Source organism: Hypanus sabinus, chromosome 7, assembly GCF_030144855.1.
Source record: "Hypanus sabinus isolate sHypSab1 chromosome 7, sHypSab1.hap1, whole genome shotgun sequence".
NCBI lineage: Eukaryota > Metazoa > Chordata > Chondrichthyes > Myliobatiformes > Dasyatidae > Hypanus > Hypanus sabinus.
In genome coordinates this window covers 106,546,387-106,567,795 of record NC_082712.1, presented here as the reverse complement: position 1 = coordinate 106,567,795, position 21,409 = coordinate 106,546,387, and the positions used below count along the sequence as shown (strand labels likewise).

The window sequence follows — 21,409 nt, the reverse complement described above, 5'->3', positions numbered from 1 at the left end:
CTCATTTTTTAGCAGTCCTATATCCACTTTCATCTCACTGTTTATATATATAAAATCCCTCTTTACTGAGCATCTCTGGAAATGCAGCTCCTTAGCACTTTGCCAACAGCCACTGGACTCCGCAGCAAGTAAACCGCCTCTCTCAGGCTCCATACATCTAGAGTGTATACGACTTTGGTCCTGTCAAACTTGTGAATCTGGGATGTCTTGCCAACCCAAACCCTGGTTTGTGTGAAAGCTGTGAGATTTACTGCTCACCTGCAAGAAATAAAAGATCGTACTTTTACACCTGTGCCCCCCTCCTTTTTGAGAATCACAAGATCGCTATTAAATCAGGTCAGGAGACCCAGGAAATGAGAGAGAGACGTTTGGAATGTCCTGGCCCCAGCGATACAAAGCCACGGAACAGGTCATTGTTTCTCGGAGACGGAATTGTGTATTGAATACCGTACTTCATGGAAGCCCTCAGGCAACGTGGGCTGGTTGGGGGATGGCATCACTCCACCCTGATTGACATCTGAGACCCTGTGAGTCAGGATAAAAGAGGGTCTGGGGGACAGCCCCTTGACACGCACCAGGAGAAACGCTAGAAATCCCGTGACAGCGTTTAATAGCGACAGCCGGTGGAGGGCCCACGTGTGTCCTTTCCCGTTGCCCCGGGATTGAGGCCCTACCACAGAAGGTGGCTTAGCTAAAGAAGAGATCACCACCGACGCCATTTTGAAGGATCAACATCATAAAACGGAAACTGGGCAAGTCCTAAACCTCCGTCTCTCTCTCCAACCAAAAGCTGCAGCTTGAACGAACTAAAGTGACTTTTATATTTCCATCGGACAATACATTATCCCCTAGACAACGATAGAGCTATTTCTTATTGATTAGTATTATACCCGCGCTTTTAGATTTAGTATTGACGATGTATATTATCTGTATATTTGCATTGATATTATTTTTGTGTATTTTTATCAATAAATACTGTTAAAAATAGTACCATCAGACTTCGACGGACCTCTCCATCTTTGCTGGTAAGTGACCCAGTTACGGGGTATGTAACAGTACATTGCATACAATTAATAAGAAAATTTATTTATGAATGTTAACTTAACCAAAGAGTCATTAAAGAAGTGAAAGAAAGAAAACAAAAAGGGCCCATTTCAATTAAACAGTCAAATGTGCAGGTAATTTGGAGCTTATCTTGAACTTGCCAGTAACTCACGTGTTGCACCCTTAGTCTGCGTGAATGCACACACACCACCTTCTGAATATCACTTGAAGTCCATCTCAAACAAATGGGTCTCTCACGGGAGGATTGGTTCTTTCTCCTTGAAGCCATTCAACTGCACAAAGCACCTTGTGCAACAGGGACGGCATCCTCAGACATCTTCCCTCCTGTCTTCTCCAAGCTCCCGCCAGAAACACTTATCTGCCCAGAGTTCTCTAGAATCTTCTCCCAATTCCACCATCCTGATTGACTGATACAACATTCCTTATTTGAACAACAAAGCCCCTTATCTCAGCTCAAAGCCAAACAAACTGAAAGCAGAACAGACTGCTCTTACAAAACTGCTAAAGTGAAATAAAGAATACATACACAACACTGGAAGAACTCATCAGGCCAGGCAGCATCCATGAGAAAAGAGTAGCCAACGTTTCAGCCAAGACCTTTCATCAGGAAAGATCCTGATGAAGGGTCTCGGCCTGAAGCATTGGCTACTCTTTTCTCACGGTTGCTGCCTGACCTGCTGAGTTCTTCCAGAGTTGTGTACGTATTCTTTGATCCATAGCATCTGCAGTTGTATTTTTGTGCTAAAGTGAAATACCTGCAGGAAAGCAGTAAAAATCTTAACCAGGACATTACATATACTTGAAAAAGCTTTTTCTATGCACCTTGATATTGTTTGCTAGCATGATTATATATTTCATCTTTTCCCTCCTAATGACTTATTATTTCTGTAGGTTTGTAAAAGCTTCCCTATCTTCCTGCTAATTGTTGTTTTGTTGTATGCCCTCTTTTTTACTTTTACATTAGCTTTGACTTATATTGTCAGTCACGGTTGTACTATCTTGTCATTTAAATATTCTTTTGTTTTTGGATTACCTCTATCCTGCACCTTCTTCATTTTTCCCAGAAACTCAACCCATTGTCTCTCTGCTGTCATCCCTGCCAGCATCTCATTCCAATTTACTTCAGCCAACTCCTCTCTCATACTGTAATTTCCTTTACCCCACTGAAATACTGCTACATCAGACTTTACTTTCTTCCTATCAGATTTCAAGTTGAACTCAATCATATTGTGATCACTGCTTCATAAGGGTTCCTTTACCTTAAAATTCCTCAACCACTGAACAACCAAACAAATCAGCATGTGCTAATTAAGTAAATAAAAGCAGGTTAAATTCTTTAAATGTATCACTTCAGTTCATGTGAAGGGCCATATCTTTGACACTGCATAGACTGGTCAAAGGGAGCGTACCCATGTAGCCTTCCCAGGATACCATTAAATGTATTATGGAAAGTTATCTTACCTTCTGGGCAGAAGCAGCCAGGTTTGCAATAATTGTCACAGGTGAATTGTGGATTTAAGCAAGTGGATAAGCAGGGAGACCCACATTCCTGGTAAACCTGGTTCGCTGGACAGTCTGCAAGTGCTAAAAGTAAATTGTGTTTAAGTGTTAATTAATGCTGATTATGAAATGTTCTCTCCTTTAGGTTCTCCAATAGGATTTTGTACTCCATGCTTAGATGGATATAAAAGAATAATGCACTCTCCCCTCCCGCCCCCCCCCCCCCAAAGCCAGTGGTGCAGTGTGCCTGCTCCCTCTAACTCAGGCATTATTTTAGGATACCTCAAATTGTCCCTTGGGGCTTCTGGGGCCATTCTGTTGTCTATAAACTGATGTAATGAGCTGAGTGAAAATTACTGAAACTGTTTGGAATGACTGTCTACAATCCTTATTTTTATGAGTTATAAACCAGTAGAGCACGTTAAATGAAGAGATTGTTTTGTTTTGATTAGATAAGCTAGTGATTGTTTTACCATTGGGGTGTGTAAATGGTCAACTCCCAAGAACTGCAGAACTGCAGGACAAAACGTGTGAGCTACTGGGGAAACCAGACCAGAGCTAGAACAAGGAGGAGTAACTAACTGGGCAAAAGGGCAAGATTAGCGGGAGAATTACCACTGCCAGCCTGTTCTGTCACAGGGGTACAGATAGACATGACTACAGGAAGCATTTATATAATGTCACATAAAATATGAGAGATGGAGCTCTGACCCCATTTAAGAGGTGTCCAGATGATCACTGGAATTGCTTAGCCCAGAGACCGAGGACCAAGTGCTGGGCAATGGGTTTGAAATGACCTACTGGTCAGTGTTGAGCTGAATGGCCTGTTTCTATGCTGAGTGGTTCTGTGATTCTTTGCAATGCACTTACGGCAAAATGAGCTGTTCCTCCAGTTAGTCACTGGCTGCAATGCCCTGGAACACTGGCGTGAGAACTGAGAGAGGGTGGCGCATGCACAGTTCCTGTCCTCATGCCTCATGCACTGAGACATGTCCAGTTGGCACTCCCTGATATAATTTCTCCGGTCTATCTTGCAGGATGGAGCCACAATATTCAATAGCTGGGTACAGAGGACTTCCTAAGATCAGGCAGAGATATAAATAGTTTTGTCATTTTCACTGTTATGGAACCAGGAAATTATCTAAAGCTGACCTGGGAGAAGAAACAACGCAAGGACTGAAACAAATGTTGGGACAATTAACAAACGCAAATCTTCACAGCATTAGACCATAAGACAAAGGAGCAAAATCAAGGCCAATTGACCCATCAAGTCTGCTCCAACATTCAGTCATAGTTGATCCTTTTTTCTTCCCCTCCTCAGCCCAATTCCCTTGCCTTCTCCCTGTAACCTTTGATGCCCTAGCCAATTCAGAAACTATCAATTCCCTTTTTAAATAGACCTAAAGACCTGACCTCTGCTGTTGCCTGTGGTAGCAAATTCCACAAATTCACCACAGAAATTTCTCTGCATCTCTGCCTTGAATGGACTCCCCTCAATTCTGAGGCTGTGTCCTCTTGTCCTAGACTCCCCCACCATCAGAAACATCCTTTCCACATCTATTCTGTCTAGGCTTTTCAACATTCGAAAGGTTTCAACAATCAGATCCCTCCTCATCCTTTTAAATTCCAGTGAGTACAGACCCTGAGCCTTCAAATGTTCCTCTTATGATAAACCTTTCATTCCTGGAATCATCCTTGTGAACCTTCTCTGAACCCTCTCCAATGGCAGCACATCTTTTCTTAGATGAGGAGCCCAAAACTGTTCACATACTCAAGCCTCACCAGTGCCTTATAAAGCCTCAGCATCACATCTCTGCTCTTGTATTCTAGACCTCTTGAAATGAATGCTAACATTGCATTCACCTTCCTCACCACTGACTCTACCTGCAATTTAACCTTTAGGGTGTTCTGCATAAGGACTCCCAAGTCTTGTATCTCAGCTTTTGGATTTTCTCCACATTTTAAATATATTATGTGTATTTGTTTCTTCTACAAAAGTGCATGACCATGCATTTTCCAACATTGTATTTCATTTGCCATTTCTTGCCCATTTTCCTAATAATCTGTTCTCCTTCAGCCTTCCTGTTTCCTCAAGATTACTCACCCCTCCAAAAATCTTCGTATCATCTGCAAACTTGACAACAAAGTCATCTATTCCATCACCTAAATCATTGATATACCGCATGAAAAGAAGCAGTCCCAATGCCAATGCTTGCGGAACACCACTAGTCACTGGCAGCCACCAGAAAAGGATCCTTCTATTCCTCACTGCCTCCTACCAATCAGCCAATGCTCTAACCATGCTAGTAACTTTCCTGTAATACCATAGCCTCTTAACTTGGTAAGCAGCCTCAAGTTTGGTACCTTTTCAAAGGCCTTCTGAAAATCCAAATATACAACATTCACTGCGTCACCTTCATCTGTTCTACTTGTAATCTTCTCAAAGAATTCCAACAGATTTGTCAGGCAAGATTTTCCCTGAAGGAAAACATGCTGACTTTGTCCTATCTTGTCCTGTGTCACCATGTACTCCATTACCTCATCCTTAACAAATGACTCTTAACATCTTCCCAACCACTGAGGTCAGGTTAACTATTCTATATATCCTTTCTGCTGCCTTTCTCCTTTCTTAAAGAGTGGAGTGACGTTTGTAATTTTTCAGTCGTCTGGAACCATACCAGAGTCTAATGATTCTTGAAAGATCATTATTAATGCCTCCACTATCTTGACCGCTATCTCTTTCACTAGGGTGTAGTTCATCTGGTCTGGTTAAATTAGGTCTTTCAGCTTTTTGAGCACCTTTTCCCTTATAATGGTAACTGCACTCACTTCTCTTTCCTCACCCTTCAACATCTGGCACACTGCTAGTGTCTTCTACAGTGAAGATTGATGCTAAATACTCATTTAGCTCATCTGCCATCTCCTTGTCCCACATTATTATTTTTCTGGCCTCATTTTCTAGCAGTCCTATATCCAATCTCACTCTCTTTTATCTTTTTATATCCTTTAAAAAGCTTTTTCTATCTACCTCGATATTGTTTGAGAGCTTGCTTTCCTATTTCATGTTTTCTCTCCTCATGAATCTTCTAGTCGCTTTCTGTAGGATTTGAAATGCTTCCCAATTTTTGATCTTTCTGCTAATTGTTGCTTTGTTGTATGACCTCTGTTTTACTTTCACATTAGCTTTGACTTCCTTTGTCAGCCATGGTTGTACTATTTTGCCATTGGAGTATTTCTTTGTTTTTAGAATACATCTATCCTGCACCTTCTCCTTTTAACCCAGAACTAAAGCCATTGTTGCTCTGCTGTCATTCCTGTCAGCATCTCGTTCCAATTGACTTTGGCCAACTCCTCACTCATACCACTGTAATTTCCTTTGCTCCACTGAATTACTACTATGGCAGACTTTGCTTTTTTCCCTTTCAAATATCAAGTTGATCACTTCTGATGACAGTTGATCATTATGATCACTGCTTCCTAAGGATTCATTTACCTTAAGATTACTTAACACCCAATCCAATACAGCTGATCCCCTAGTAAGCTCAATGATAAACTGCTCTTAAAAAGCTATTTTGTAGGCATTCAACAAACTCACTCTCTTGAGATCTATTACCAACCTGATTTGCCCAATCTACCTGCATATTAAAATCTCCCATAACTTTTGACATGCCTTTTCTACTTTCCATTGTTATCTGTAGTCCATATCCTAGCTACTGTTGGGAGACCCACAAAGAATTGCCATCAGGGTCCTTTTACTCTTGCAGTTTCTTAACTCAACCCACAAGGATTGAACATTTTCCAATCCTATATCATATCTTTCTAACGATGTGATGCCATTCTTTACTAACAGAGCCACACCACCCATCTGACTACCTTCCTATCCCTCCGATACAAAATGTATTGTGTAGGGACCTGACAACTCAAGTCTGCTCAGGACGCAGCCTCATTTCAATAATGCAGGTAAACTGCTGAGGTCTGGAGAGCTGCTAGAGACAGTTCTTCCAGTGGAACACTGGCTAATCACTGCCCATTTGGGAAGGTTTTTCTAAGTTTTGTTGCACTCTTATTATTTTTTACATATTGGATCTCAGAAGTGGCTTTTGGCTCCTGCGTGTCATATGGAAGATGCAGAATTGTTCCATCGCAAATGAGGAAATTGTTCTGAAATTATTCTAAAGGGAAAATGAGGCAACCATGGCTTACAAGGGAAGGCAAAAAGACAGCATAAAACCAAAAGAGAGATCACACAATATTGTAAACAAGGATTTGGATGCTTTTTAAAAGCAACAAAACACAACTAAAGAACCTTTAAGGAGAGAAAAGATGAAATGTGAAAGTAAGCTAGCCAATAACATAAATGGGTTGGCAACATATTTTTTCAGAGATTTTATATATATATATGAAGCAAGAGTGGACATCGGCAGCTTGAACATGGGAAAGGAGAGTTATCGGATGTTATTAACTTGGATTTTCAGATGGCCTTTGACAAGGTACCACACATGAGACTGTGCTAAATGAAATAATGGTATTACAAGAAAGACACCAGCATGGATGGAGGATTGGCTGATCGGCAGGAGGCAAGGACTGAGAATACATGGGGCCTATTCTGATTGACTGCAGAAGCTAATAGTGTTCTGCTGGGGTCAGTATTTGGACTATTTCTTTTCATGCTATATGTCAGTAATTTGGATGAAGGAATTGACAAGTTTGCCAAGTTTGTGTATGATTTGAAGTTGGGTGGAGGGGCAGGTAGTGCTGAGCAAGCAGGGGTTCTGCAGAAGGACTGAGACAGACTGGGAGAAAGGACAAAGAAGTAAATGGAATATGGTGTAGGGAAGTATATGGTCATACACTTCAGAAGAGATAATAAAAGTTTTAACTAATTTCTAAACGGGGAGTGAAATTAGAAATCAGAGGTGCAGAAGGAATTGGGAGTCCTCGTGCGGGATTCCCTAAAGGTTTGTCAGATCATATTTGCAGTAATGTGAGCAGTTTTGGGCCCATTATTAAAGCAAGCATGTGCTGCTATTGGATAAGATCCAAAGGCAGTTCACAAGAGTGATCCCAGGAATGAAAAGATTAATGTATGAAGAATGTGTGATGGCTCTGGGCCTTTACTCCCTGAATATTAGATAAATAAGGGAGATCTCACTGAAAGCTACTGAATTTTGAATCAGAATCAGGTTTTAATATCACCACATACGTCATGAAATTTGTTAACTTTGTGGCAAAAGTTTGGGCACCCCTGGTCAAAATTTCTGTTACTGTGAATAGCTAAGCGAGTAAAAGATGAACTGATTTTCAAAAGGCACAAAATTAAAGATGACACATTTCTTTAATATTTTAAGCAAGATTACTTTTTTATTTCCATCTTTTACAGTTTCAAAATAACAAAAAAGGAAAAGGACCTGCAGCAAAAGTTTGGGCACCCTGCATGGCCAGTACTTAGCAACACCCCCTTTGACAAGTATCACAGCTTGTAAACGACTTCTGTAGCCAGCTAAGAGTCTTTCAATTCTTGTTTGGGGGATTTTTGCCCATTCGTCCTTGCAAAAGGCTTCTAGTTCTGTGAGATTGTTGGGCCATCTTGCAGCACTGCTCTTTTGAGGTCTATCTGCAGATTTTTGATGATGTATAGGTCAGGGGACTGTGAGGACCATGACAAAACCTTCAGCTTGTGCCTCTTGAGGTATCCATTGTGGATTTTGGGGTGTGTTTAGGATCATTATCCTGTTGTAGAAGCCATCCTCTTTTCATCTTCAGCTTTTTTACAGACAGTGTGATGTTTGCTTCCAGAATGTGCTGGTATTTAATTGAATTCATTCTTCCCTCTACCAGTGAAATGTTTCCTGTGCCACTGGTTGCAACACAAGCCCAAAGCATGATCGATCCACCCCCGTGCTTAACAGTTGGAGAGGTATTCTTTTCATGAAATTCTGCAGCTTTTTTTCTCCAAACATACCTTTGCTTATTGTGGCCAAAAAGTTCTATTTTAACTTCATCAGTCCACAGGACTTGTTTCCAAAATGCATCAGGCTTGATTAAATGCTCCTTTGCAAACTTCTGACGCTGAATTTTGTGGTGAGACGCAGGAAAGGTTTTCTACTGATGGCTCTACCATGAAGGTCATATTTGTGCAGGTGTTGCTGCACAGTAGAACAGTGCACCACCACTCCAGAGTCTGCTAAATCTTCCTGAAGGACTTTTGCAGTCAAACGGGGGTTTCGATTTGCCTTTATGGCAATCCTACGAGCAGTTCTTCTGGAAAGTTTAAAATAGTTAAATAAGTAGTGCAAAAAAATAGGAAGCAGTAAGGTAGTGTTCATGAGTTCGATGTCCATTCAGAAATCTGATGGCAGAGGAGAAGAAGCTCTTTGTGAATCACTGAGTGTATGCCTTCAAGCTTCAGTACCTCCTTCCTAATTTTAGCAGTGAGAAGAGGGCATGCCTGGGTGGTGGGGGTCCTTAATGATGGAACTTGTTTTTCTGAGGCGCTGAATATGTCCTGGATACTACAAAGGCTAGTGCCCATGATGGCACTGACTAATTTTACAACTCTCTGCAGCATATTTTGATCCAGCACAGTAGCAACACACTGTGCCCCAATACCAGACACAGATTCAGCCAATTAGAATGCTCTCTATGGTATATTTGTAGAAATTTGTGAGTGTTTTGGGTAATAAACCAAATCCAAATGAAATACAGCCACTGTCTCACCTTCTTTATAGATGCATCAATATGTTGAGACCAACTTAGGTTCTCAGAGATATTAACACCCAGGAATTTGAAATTACTCTTTCCACTTCTGATCCCTCTGTGAGAACTGGTGTGTGTTCCCCTGTCTTACCCTTCCTGAAGTCCACAATCAGCTCTTTGGTCTTACTGACGCTGAGTGCCAGGTTGTTGCTGCAACACCACTCCACCAACTGCTCCAATTTGCTCCCGTACACCCTCTCATTTCCATCTGAAATTCTACCAACAATGATTGTATCATCAGCAAATTTACAGATGGCATTTGAGCTGTGCCTAGCCACACAGTCATGAGCGTAGAGAGAATAGAGCAGTAGCCTAAGCACACATGCCTGAGGTGCACGCGTGTTGATTGTCAATGAGGTGGAGATGCTATTTCCAATCCACATAGATTGTGGTCTTCTGGTTAGCAAGTTGAGGATCCAGTTGCAAAGGGAGGTACAGAGGCCTAGATTCTGTAACTTTTCAATAAGGGCTGTAGGAATGATGGTGTTAAATGCTGAGCTATAGTCAATAAACAGCATCCTGACATGGATATTTGCATTGTCCAGATGATCCAATGCCATGTGGAGACTTAACGAGATCTCGTCTGCAATAGACCTATTGTCGCGATAGGCAACTTGCAGCAGGCCCAGGTCCATGCTGTCCATGATTCTAGCCATGACCAACCTCCCAATGCATTTCATCACTGCAGATGTGAGTGCTATTGGGTGCTAGTCGTTAAGGCAGCTCACGCTGCTCTTATTGAGCAGTGGTATGATTGTTGCCTCTTTGAAGCAGGTGGAAACTTCCAACTGTAGCAGTGAGAGATTGAAAAAGTCTTTGAACACCCTCACCAGTTGGTTGACACAGGTTTTCAGAGCCTTACCAGGTACTCCATTGGAGCCTGCTGTCTTGTAGGGGTTCACCCTCTTGAAAGACAGCCTGACATCAGCCTCAAAGACCAAGATTACATGGCCTCTGGGTGCTGCAGGGATCCTCATAGCTGTAGTCTTATTCTCCCTTTCAAAGCGAGCAAAAAGGTGTTCATCTCATCTATAAGTGAAACATCTCTGCCATTCATGATGTTGGGTTTCACTTTGTAGGAAGTGATACCTGTAACCCCTACCAGAGTTGATGTGCATCCAAAGTCACCTTCAACCTTATTCAGAATTGTTCCTTAACTCTGGAAGTAGCCTCTTCAAGTCATACATGGTTTTCTTGTATAGACAGAGGTGATCAGGCTTGAATGCAACAAATCTAGCCCTCAGCAGACTATAAACCTCCTGATTCATACACAGCTTTTGATTTGGGTAAGCTCTCATAGGCAGAAACTCATCCACACAGGTTTTAATGAAGTCTGTAACAGCTGTGGCATATTCATTCAGATTTGAAGATAAATCCCCCAAACAAAGTCCAGTCCACTGATTCAAACAGTCCTGTAGGTGTTCCTGTGCTTCCCTTGTCCAAACCTTCTGTCTTCACAACTGGTGCTGTGGTCTTCAGTCCCTGCCAATGATCAGGGAGTAGAAGTACAGCCAGGTGATCAGACTTCCTGAAGTGAGGGAGTGGGATGGCACGGGGAGCATTCCTGATGGGGGAGTAACAGTGGTCCAGTGTATTGGTTTCTCTGGTACTACAGTGATTTGTTGGTGACAAATATTTAGAGACTTTTCAAGCTGACCTGGTTAAAAACCCACAGAGTGATGGGGAAGGCAATCATGCCTGTTGATCACAATACACAGTTCGTCGAGAGCTTGCTTGGCCTGTGGCAGGATATACACTGCTACCAAAATGATCGCTCAAATCTCCTGCAGCAGGTAAAATGGACGGCACATTATTGCGAGGTGTTCCAGGCCTGGACAGCACCACTACATTTGTACACCACGAGGAGCTGATCATGAAGCAACCTCCACCACTCCTGCCTTTGAAAGATTCCGCTGTCCTATCTTGGTGGTGTATTGTGAACCCATCAATCTGAATTGCTGCGTATGGAACAGAAGGTGTTAACTAAGATTCCATGAAACTAAAAATGCAAGTGGTCCAACTGACTCTTGGATACAGAACCCTAACTCTGAAATCTTCAATCTTTTAAGTAGCAATAAGGTTTTAGGTTAAGATAGTGGATGTTTCTAATAGTGGGAAGGCAGGAGAATGGGGTTCAGAGGGAAAATAAATCAGCCATTTTCAAATGGTGGAATTGGCTTGATGGGCTGAGTGGACTCACTCTGTTTCTATGCATTTGGGTCTTATGGATTTGGTCTTGCAAGGCTAACAGATCTGAGACCAAATTTTAGTTAGACATTATTTAAAATTGGTGTCAATACCAAACAGCAACTACAAGCGAGTAGTTGCCTCAGTAATCATTAGTGTCAAGTGAACAGATGATATTAGAATAGTGAGCTATGGCAGCCCTTGAAGCTTTGGCTGGGGCTCAAATGCTGAATAAAGGGGAGTGTTCATTTGGTGCAGAGGATTGCAAGTACTTGCCTTCAGTGTGGAATGGTTTGAGCAGTAATTGAATTATTCAACTATCTGCAGTGTTTTGGTGCTGAACGCAAGCTAGTATTTATGTAATTAATTAGTTGTTTGTTTGTTTCTGTACTTATTTAGAGATGTGGCATATTAGCACGGCCTTCCAGCACAATAGTCCCCTCAATTACACCATTGGACCAACGAAGACCATAAGATCATACGACATTGGAGCAGAATCAGGCCATTCGCCTGTCAAGTACACTCCACCATTTCATCATGGCTGATCCCGGAACCCATTCAACCCCATACACCAGCCTTCTCGCCGTATCCCAACCAATCAGGAATCTATTGACTTCCGCTTTGAATATACAGATTGGCCTCCACCACAGTCTGTGGCAGAGCATTCCACAGATTCACTACTCTCTGGCAAAAAAAACCCTCCATCTCTGTTCTAAAAAGGTTGCCCCTAAATTTGAGGCTTGCACTCTATTTCTGGATACCCCCACCACAGGAAACATGCTCTCCACATTCACCCTATCTAGTACTTTCAATATTCAGTAGGTTTCAATGAGTCCCCAACATTCTTCTAAATTCCAGTGAAAACAGGCCCAAAGGTGCCAAACACTGCTACCCTACTAAGCCATAGCTCTTTGGAATGTGGGAGTAAATTGGAGTAAGCAGAGGGAAACCACGTGGTCATGAGGAGAAGGTAGAAACACCTTCCAGAATGGAATTGGGATTGCAGACAGCAATACACTAACTGCTATGCTACTGTGATGCACCATGTTCAGCAGCTTTTTTCAGTAATTGTTTGACACATCTGGAATGCACAATAGGGGATTAATGAGGGAATTGTACTGTGGGGTCTGTAGGATGGAAACACACACTGATCTATTTCTGTACTCTAGGGTCTGTAGGATAGTCACACACAGTCATTTTACTGTACTGTGAGGTTTGTAGGATGGAAACACACAGATCTGTTTCTGCACTGTAAGGTCTGAAGAATGGACACACAGAGTCTTGCTTCTGTACTGTGTGGTCTCTTGGATGGACAGACAAATCTGATTCTGTACTGTTGGATCTGCAGGATGGACACACACAGATCTATTTCTGTACTGTGGAATCTAAGATAGACACACACATTTGTAAGAAACATAGAAAATCTACAGGCTTCCACCACTGTTGCCGGCAGCCCACTCCACGCCCTCACCACTCTCTGCATAAAAAACATACCCCTGGCATCTCCTCTGTATCTACTTCCAAGCACCTTAAAACTGTGTCCTCTTGTGGCAACTACTTCAGCCCTTGGAAAAAGCCTCTGACTATCCACATGATCAATGCCTCTCATCATCTTGTACACCTCTATCAGGTCACCCCTCATGCTCCGTCGCTTCAAGGAGAAAAGGCCGGGTTCACTCAATCTGTTTTCATAAGGCATGCTCCCCAATCCAGGCAACATCCTTGTAAATCTCCTCTGCACCTTTTCTATGGCTTCCACATCCTTCCTGTAGTGAGGCGACCAGAACTGAGCACAGAATTTCGTGGGGTCTGACCAGGGTCCAATATAGCTGCAATATTGCCTCTCAGCTCCTAAATTCAATTCCACTATTAATAAAGGCCAATACGCTGTATGCCTTCTTAACCACAAAGACAACCTGCACAGCTACTTTGAGCATCATTTGGACTTGGGCCCCAAGATCCCTCTGATCCTCCACACTGCCAAGAGTCTTACCATCAATACCATATTTTGCCATCATATTTGACCTACCAAAATGAACTACTTCACCCTTATCTGGGTAAAACTCTATCTGCCACTTCTCAGCCCAGTTTTGCATCTTATCAATGTCTCTCTGTGACCATTGACAGTCCTCCACACTATCCACAACACCTCCAACCTTTGTGTCATCAGCAAACTTACTAACCCATCCCTCCACTTCCTCATCCAGGTCATTTATAAAAATCATGAAGAGAAAGGGTCCCAGAACAGATCCCTGAGGCACTCCATTGGTGACTGACCTCCTTGCAGAATATGACTCGTCTACAACCACTCTTTGCCCTCTGTGGGCAAGCAGTCCTGGATCCACAAAGCAATGTCCCCTTGGATCCCAAGCCTCCTTACTTTCTCAATAAGCCTGGCATAGAGTACCTTATCAAATGCCTTGCTAAAATCCATATACATTACATCTACTGCTCTTCTTTCCACAAAAGAGGTCCCAATGATCCAGAAATCTGAATCCCTGCCCCTTGCTGCAATCCCTCAGCCATGCACTTATCCTCCACCTCATTCTATTCCTATACTCACTGTCATGTGTCATAGACAATAATCCAGAGATTACTACCTTTGCGGTCCTGCTTCTCAATTTCCTTCCTAACTCCCTATAGTCTTTTTTCAGGACTTTTGCCCCTTTCCTATCTATGTTGTTGGTACCAAAATGTACCACGACCTCTGGGTGTTCTCCCTCCCACCGCAGGATATCTTGGACGCGATCTGAAACATCCTAGACGCTGGCACCTGGGAGGCAAACTACCATATAACAATTACAGCATGGAAACAGGCCATCTCGGCCCTTCTAGTCTGTGCCAAATGCTAACTCTCACGTAGTCCCACCTACCTGTGCTCAGCCCATAACCCTCCATTCCTTTCCTGTCCAGAAAACTAAACAATTTTTTTTTAAATGACAATATCAAACCTGCCTCTACCACTTCTACTGGAAGTTCATCCCACACAGCTACCACTCTCTGAGTAAAGAAATTCCCCCTCGTGTTACCCTTAAACTTTTACCCCCAAACTCTCAACTCATGTCCTCTTGTTTGAATCTCCCCTACTCTCAATGGAAAGAGCCTATCAACATCAACTCTATCTATCCCCCTCATAATTTTAAATACCTCTATCAAGTCCCCCCTCAACCTTCTACGCTCCAAAGAATAAAGACTTAATTTGTTCAACCTTTCCCTGTAACTTAGGTGCTGAAACCCAAGTAACATTCTAGTAAGTCTTCTCTGTACTCTCTCTACTTTGTTGACATCTTTCCTATAATTCGGTGACCAGCACTGTACACAATACTCCAAATTTGGCCTTACCAATGCCTTGTACAATTTTAACATTACATCCCAACTCCTATACTCAATTCTCGATTTATAAAGGAAATCAGACCAAAAAGCTTTCTTCAACACCCTATCCACATTAGATTCCACCTTCAAGGAACTATACACTATTATTCCTAGATCACTCTGTTCTACAGCATTCCTCAATGCCCTACCATTTACCATGCATGTACTATTTTCACTATTCCTACCAAAATGTAGCACATCACACTTATCAGCGTTAAACTCCATCTGCCATCTTTCATCCCACTCTTCTAACTGGCCTAAATCTCTCTGCAAGCTTTGAAAACCTACTTCATTATCCACAATGCCATCTATCTTAGTATCATCTGCATACTTACTAATCCAACTTACCACCCCATCATCCAGATCATTAATGTATATGACAAACAACATTGGACCCAGTACAGATCCCCGAGGCAAACCACTAGTCACTGGCCTCCAACCTGACAAACAATTAGCCACTACTACTCTCTGGCATCTCCCATCCAGCCACTGTTGAATCCATTTTACTACTTCAATATTAATACCTAACGTTTGAACCTTCCTAACTAACCTTCCACATGGAACCTTGTCAAAGGCCTTACTGAAGTCCATATAGACAACATCCACTGCTTTGCCCTCATCAACTTTCCTAGTAACCTCTTCAAAAATTTCAATAAGATGTGTCACACATGACTTTCCATGCACAGATCCACGTTGACTGTTCCTAATCAGACCCTGTCTATCCAGATAATTATATATACCATCTCTAAGAATACTTTCCATTAGTTTACCCACCACTGATGTCAAACTTACAGGCCTATAATTGCTAGGTTTACTCTTAGAACCCTTTTTAAACAATGGCGTAACGTTAGCAATACGCCAATCCTCCAGCACCATCCCGGTCTCTAATGACATTTGAAATATTTCTGTCAAAGTCCCTGCTATTTCTACACTAACTTCCCTCAAGGTCCTAGGGAACATCCTGTCAGGACCTGGAGATTTATCCACTTTTATATTCTTTAAAAGCGCCAGTACTTCCTCTTCTTTAATCATCATAGTTTCCATAACCACCCTACTTATTTCCCTTACCTTACACAATTCAATATCCTTCTCCTTAGTGAATACCGAAGAAAAGAAATTGTTCAAAATCTCCCCCATCTCTTTTGGCTCTGCACATAGTTGTCTACTCTGATTCTCTAAGGGACCAATTTTATCCCTCACTATCCTTTTGCTATTAACTTAACTGTAAAAACCCTTTGGATTTATTTTCACCTTACTTGCCAAAGCAACCTCATATCTTAGTTTAGCTTTTCTAATTTCTTTCTTAAGATTCTTTTTACATTCTTTATATTCCTCGAGCAACTCCATTCTGCCTATATTTATTGTAGATCTCACTGTTTTTCCGAACCAAGTTTCCAATATCCCTTGAAATCCATGGCTCCCTCAAACTTTAAACCTTTCCTTTCAACCTAACAGGAACATAAAGATTCTGTACCCTCAAAATTTCACCTTTAAATGACCTCCATCTCTCTATTACATCCTTCCCATAAAACAAATTATCCCAATCCATTCCTTCTAAATCCTTCCATATCTCCTCAAAGTTAGCCTTCCTCCAATCAAAAATCTCAACCCTGGGTCCAGTCCTATCTTTCTCCATAATTATATTGAAACTAATGGCATTGTGGTCACTGGACCCGAAGTGCTCCCCAACACATACCTCCGTCGCCTGACCTATCTCATTCCCTAACAGGAGATCCAACACTGCCCTTTCTCTATTTGGTACCTCTATGTATTGCTGCTAAAAACTATCCTGCACACATTTTACAAACTCCAAATCATCCAGCCCTGTTACAGAATGGGCTTCCCAGTCTATGTGTGGAAAAATAAAATCTCCCACAATCACAACCTTGAGCTTACTACAAATATCTGCTATCTCCCTGCAAATCTGCTCCTCCAATTCTCGCTCCTCATTATGTGGTCTATAATATACTCCTTTAAGTGTTACTACACCTTTCCCATTCCTCAATTCCACCCAAATAGTCTCCCTAGATGAGCCCTCTAATCTATCCTGCCAGAGCACCGCTGTAATATTTTCTGACAAGCAATGCAACACCTCCCCCTCTTGTCCCTCTGATTCTATCACACCTGAAGCAACAAATTCCAGGAATATTTAGTTGCCAATCACACCCCTCCTGCAACCATGTTTCACTAATAGCTACAATATCATATTTCCAGGTATCAGTCCATGCTCTAACCTCATCCACCTTTCTTAGAATGCTCTTAGCATTAAAATAGATGGATTTAAGAAACTCTCCACCTCTTAGTCTCTGTGCAAACAACTTTATTATCTTTTTCTTCCTTCTCCCCTACATCTTCGGTCTGAGCACTCCCCTTCTCTGTCACCTGCCTATCCTCCCTCACACATTGTCTACTAGCTTTCTCTATTTGTGAACTAACCTCCTCTGTCCTAGTCTCTTCAATTTGATACCCACCCCACCCCCCACCATTCTAGTTTAAAGTCTCGCCAGTCGCCTTCACAAATTTTCCTGCCACAATATTGGTCCCCTAGGATTCAAGTGCAACCCATCCTTTTTGTACAGGTCACACCTGCCCCAAAAGAGGTCCCAATGATCCAGAAACTTGAATCCCTGCCCCTTGCTCCAATCCCTCAGCCAGGCATTTATCCTCCACATCATTCCATTCCTACTCTCACTGTTGCATAGCACAGGCAGTAATCCTGAGATTACTACCTTTGCGGTCCTTCTTCTCAACTCCCTTCCTAACTCCCTATATTCTCCTTTCAGGACTTCTTCCCCTTTCCTACCTATGTCATTGGTACCTATATGTACCATGACTTCTGGCTCCTCACCCTCCCACTTCAGGATATCTTGGATGTGATCGGAAACATCCTGGACCCTAGCACCAGGGAGGCAAACTACCATCTGATTGCATCCACAGAATCACCTATCTGACCACCTAACTATCGAGTCCACTATTACTACTGCCTTCCTCTTCTTTTCCCTACCCTTCTGAGCTACAGGGCCAGGCTCTGTGCCAGAGGCATGGGTATTGTTGCTTGCCCCAGGTAGGCTGCCCCCCCCCAACAGTACTCAAACAGGAGTACTTATTGTCAAGGTGTACAGCCACTGGGGTACTCTCTAGTACCTGACTCTTCCCCTTCCTCCTCCTGACTGTGACCCACTTGTCTGTCTCTTGTGGCCCTGGTGTGACCACCTGCCTATAACTTCTTTCTATCACCTCCTCGCTCTCCCTGACCAGGCAGGCGAAGGCCATCGAGCTGCATCTCCAGTTCCCTAATGTGGTCCCTTAGGAGCTGCAGGTCAACACAGTGGGTGCAGATATGGCTGTCTGGGAGGCTGGGAGACTTCTTGTTTCTATACTGTGGGGTCTGCAGGATGGACACACACCATCTGTTTCTGTACTGTGGGGTCTCTAGCAAGGACACACACAGCCTAGTTATTCTCCTGTGGGTCTGTAACACACATCTGTTTCTGTACTGTGGGGTCTCTAGCAAGGACACACACAGCCTAGTTATTCTCCTGTGGGTCTGTAACACACATCTGTTTCTGTACTGTTGGGTCTCTAGCAAGGACACACACAGCCTAGTTATTCTCCTGTGGGTCTGTAACACACATCTGTTTCTGTACTGTGGGGTCTGTAAGATGGGAACACACAGTCTCATTTCTGTACTCTGGGGTTTGTAGGATGGACTCTGAGAGTTTTGTTACTGGTCTGTGGAGTTGCAGGATTGACACAGAGACAGCTTACAGTACTGTGGAATCTGCAGCATGGACTCTACTGTGGAATCTGCAGGTTGTACATATACAGTCATATATCATATAGTACTGTATAGTCCTGAGGATATATCTGACAGAACTGGAGGTCCTGGTTGCCGGGGTGATCCGCCAGTAAAAGCAATGCAAAGGACTAATTCTGTGCCACAATGACCAGATGAACTCCTACCTCATGTTTACTTTTAATGATACAATCTGGAAGACAGGTTGATTCTGAAACATCCTAAATGCATTTGATATACAGTCTAGTCCATCGCTCATTTTGCATCACCATTTACATGTAATGCTGCATTTTAATTGAAACCAGTAATAACTTCAGCTAACAGTTCATTTGCCTTTCTAATTGCAGTCAAATCCATTAGTGTCTTCAGTGTCTGATAGATGATGCCATATCTTACATTTGAGAAGTTCTTTAACTTACATAGATGTGATAATCCATCATAAGGTACAAGTGAGGTTCAGCGTGACAGTCTTCTGAAGGGTCATCGATCTGATTAGCTCTGGTGTACTTCTCGATATCCATGTAGTCACCTGCACAACAAAATCTTTCACTTTGGTATGGCATCAATTCAAATGCATTGTTTCAATTTACCTTTAATTCCAACAAGTTTTCTATTGCGACATAACCCTTCGGAGTCAGTGTTTGTGCTGGTTAGTAGCATCACCGGCACACGTTAGTGTTCAGCCTGAATGGATCCTTATGGAATGATGCACGAAGACCCTGGCGGGGATGCTGCACTGAAAGCCTCATTGCATTGTTTGAAAAACAGCCGTCCCTGGTGTCCTTTCAGTCAACATTCCAACTTAGCATGCGTAGCATCTACAATGACTTTGGCATTTTGTTTCAGAATTGACTTACCCAGAGAAGATAGAGGGCTGTGGTTGAGGAGGCAATTTGCAATGTTGCCAATTCACTCTATTTAAATCAAAGGGTGATTCTTACCTTTTGATTCAAATTCATAAAAGTCAGGAGAACCATTGAAGTCTCCACACAGCCCACAGGTTTTGTTCCAGTGTTGATCACCAAGTTCAACCTGTGGACAAAGTGACTGTATTACATAATCTGTTCCCAATAAACACTCTTAGCCTTTGGAATTTGCAAATCTTTGCTGTGTATAACTTAACAGTACAAGCAACCCGAATTCCTCAGCGAACTCACTGTGAAATTGCTATGTGTCAGCTTAGTGTGCAAAATCTTCTGTCCAACTGCCCATGTTACGATTCTGACTTTCTTTCAGGACTCAAGTTATAAATTCAGAAGATAGGAAATGCATGCCAGAAGGGCAATATTACAACTGTCCTGGGGGAACTTCAATATGCAAGTAGATTGGGAAAATCAGGTTGTTGCTGGATCACAGAAGGGGGAGTTTCTCAAGCACCCATATGATGGATTTTTAGAGCAGCTCATGGCTGGGCCCACTAGAGGATCAACTATTCTGGATTAGATATTGTGCAATAAACTAGAATTGATTAGAGAGCTTCAGGTAAAAGAACCCATTGGGGAAAGTAACATAATATGATAGAATTTTCCTTGAAATTTGAGTAAGAGAAGCTAAAGTCAGATGTATGAGTCTTACGGAACCATGAGAGAGGAGTTGGCCAGAATTGATTGGAAAAGAACACTGACTGGGATGACGGCAGAGCAGCAATGGCTGAAATTTCTGGAAGCAATTTAAAAGGTATAGGATATATATATCTCAAAGAGGAAGAAGTATTCCAAAGGAAAGATGACACAACTGCGGCTAACAAGAGAAGTCAAACCTAACATAAAAGCCTTAATTCTACTTGCCAAGGATTTCCTGCAGCTTTCCTCATTCCCTTCTTTTCTGGCTTCTTTGTACTCCTTGTGTGCTTCACTTGATCCTAACTTATGAAGCTTTATATATTTTTCCTTTTTTTTCTTGACTACATTCATCACCCCTCTGGACATCCAAGGTTGTTTTATCTTTCCATCCCCATCCTTCCTTCTAACTGTACTCTGTGCAGTTGATCTTTAAATTCCTCCACATGTCTGATGTGGATTTCCAAGAGAAAAGGTGTTCCCAATTAACACTTCTTAGTTCCTGCCTAGTGTCCTAGTAATTTGCCCAACTTTCAAATAAAAACTCTCTCACAAGGACCATACATATCCTTATAAGACCCTAAGACATAGGAGCAGAATTAGGCCATCTGGCCCATCAGGTCTGTTTCGTCATTCAATCACGGCTGATTCTTTTTTCTTCTCCTCAACTCCAGTTCCAGTTCCAGTTCTCCCTGGAACCTTTGATGTTGTGTCCAATCAAGAACCTATCAATCTTTGTTTTAAATACACCCAATGACCTGGCCTCCACAGCTGCATGTGGCAACAAATTCCACAAATTCACCATCCTCTGGCTAAAGAAACTTCTCTACATCTGTTTTGAAAGGACATCCCTTTATCCTGAGGCTGTGCCCTCTTGTCCTAGCTATCCTGAAAGTTAATGAGTTGTGGTCACCGTTACTCAACTGTTCACCAATTGAAAGGTCACTCATCGGGCCAGGCTCATTACCCAACACCAGATCCAGTATGTCCCCTCCTCTCACTAGATCGTCCACATATTGATTTTAGAAACCTTCCTGGATACACTTAACAAATTCTGCCCCATCTAAACCCCTTGCACTAAGAAGGTTCCAGTTTGTATTAGGGAAATTGAAATCGCCCATGTCAAAAACCCTATTATTTTTACAAATTATCCTAATCTCATTACATAACTGTT

The 21,409-nt window shown here is 42.3% G+C and overlaps 1 protein-coding gene across 1 annotated transcript; it reads right to left on the bottom strand.

Annotated features, from left to right (window-relative positions):
- Positions 1–247: 247 nt before the first annotated feature.
- Positions 248–19,200, bottom strand: LOC132397526 (mucin-6-like). Its single transcript, XM_059976356.1, has 4 exons — positions 19,096–19,200; positions 3,436–3,643; positions 2,527–2,649; positions 248–258 (listed from the first exon to the last, which is right to left on the bottom strand). The coding sequence occupies exons 1-4, from the start codon at positions 19,195–19,197 to the stop codon at positions 248–250; spliced, it is 444 nt and encodes a 147-aa protein (XP_059832339.1). The 5' UTR covers positions 19,198–19,200.
- Between the last annotated feature and the right edge of the window lie 2,209 nt (positions 19,201–21,409).

What these genes read in the sequence shown, in the direction of transcription:
- LOC132397526 (XM_059976356.1), bottom strand. Translation starts at nt 19,197, where the DNA reads ATGGATATCGAGAAGTACACCAGAGCTAATCAGATCGATGACCCTTCA. An exon ending in TGATGGATTATCACATCTAT is followed by an intron (nt 3,644 to 19,095) that starts GTAAGTTAAAGA and finishes GCCTGATCTTAG; the next exon opens with GAAGTCCTCTGTACCCAGCT. An exon ending in GAGGAACAGCTCATTTTGCC is followed by an intron (nt 2,650 to 3,435) that starts GTAAGTGCATTG and finishes ATTTACTTTTAG; the next exon opens with CACTTGCAGACTGTCCAGCG.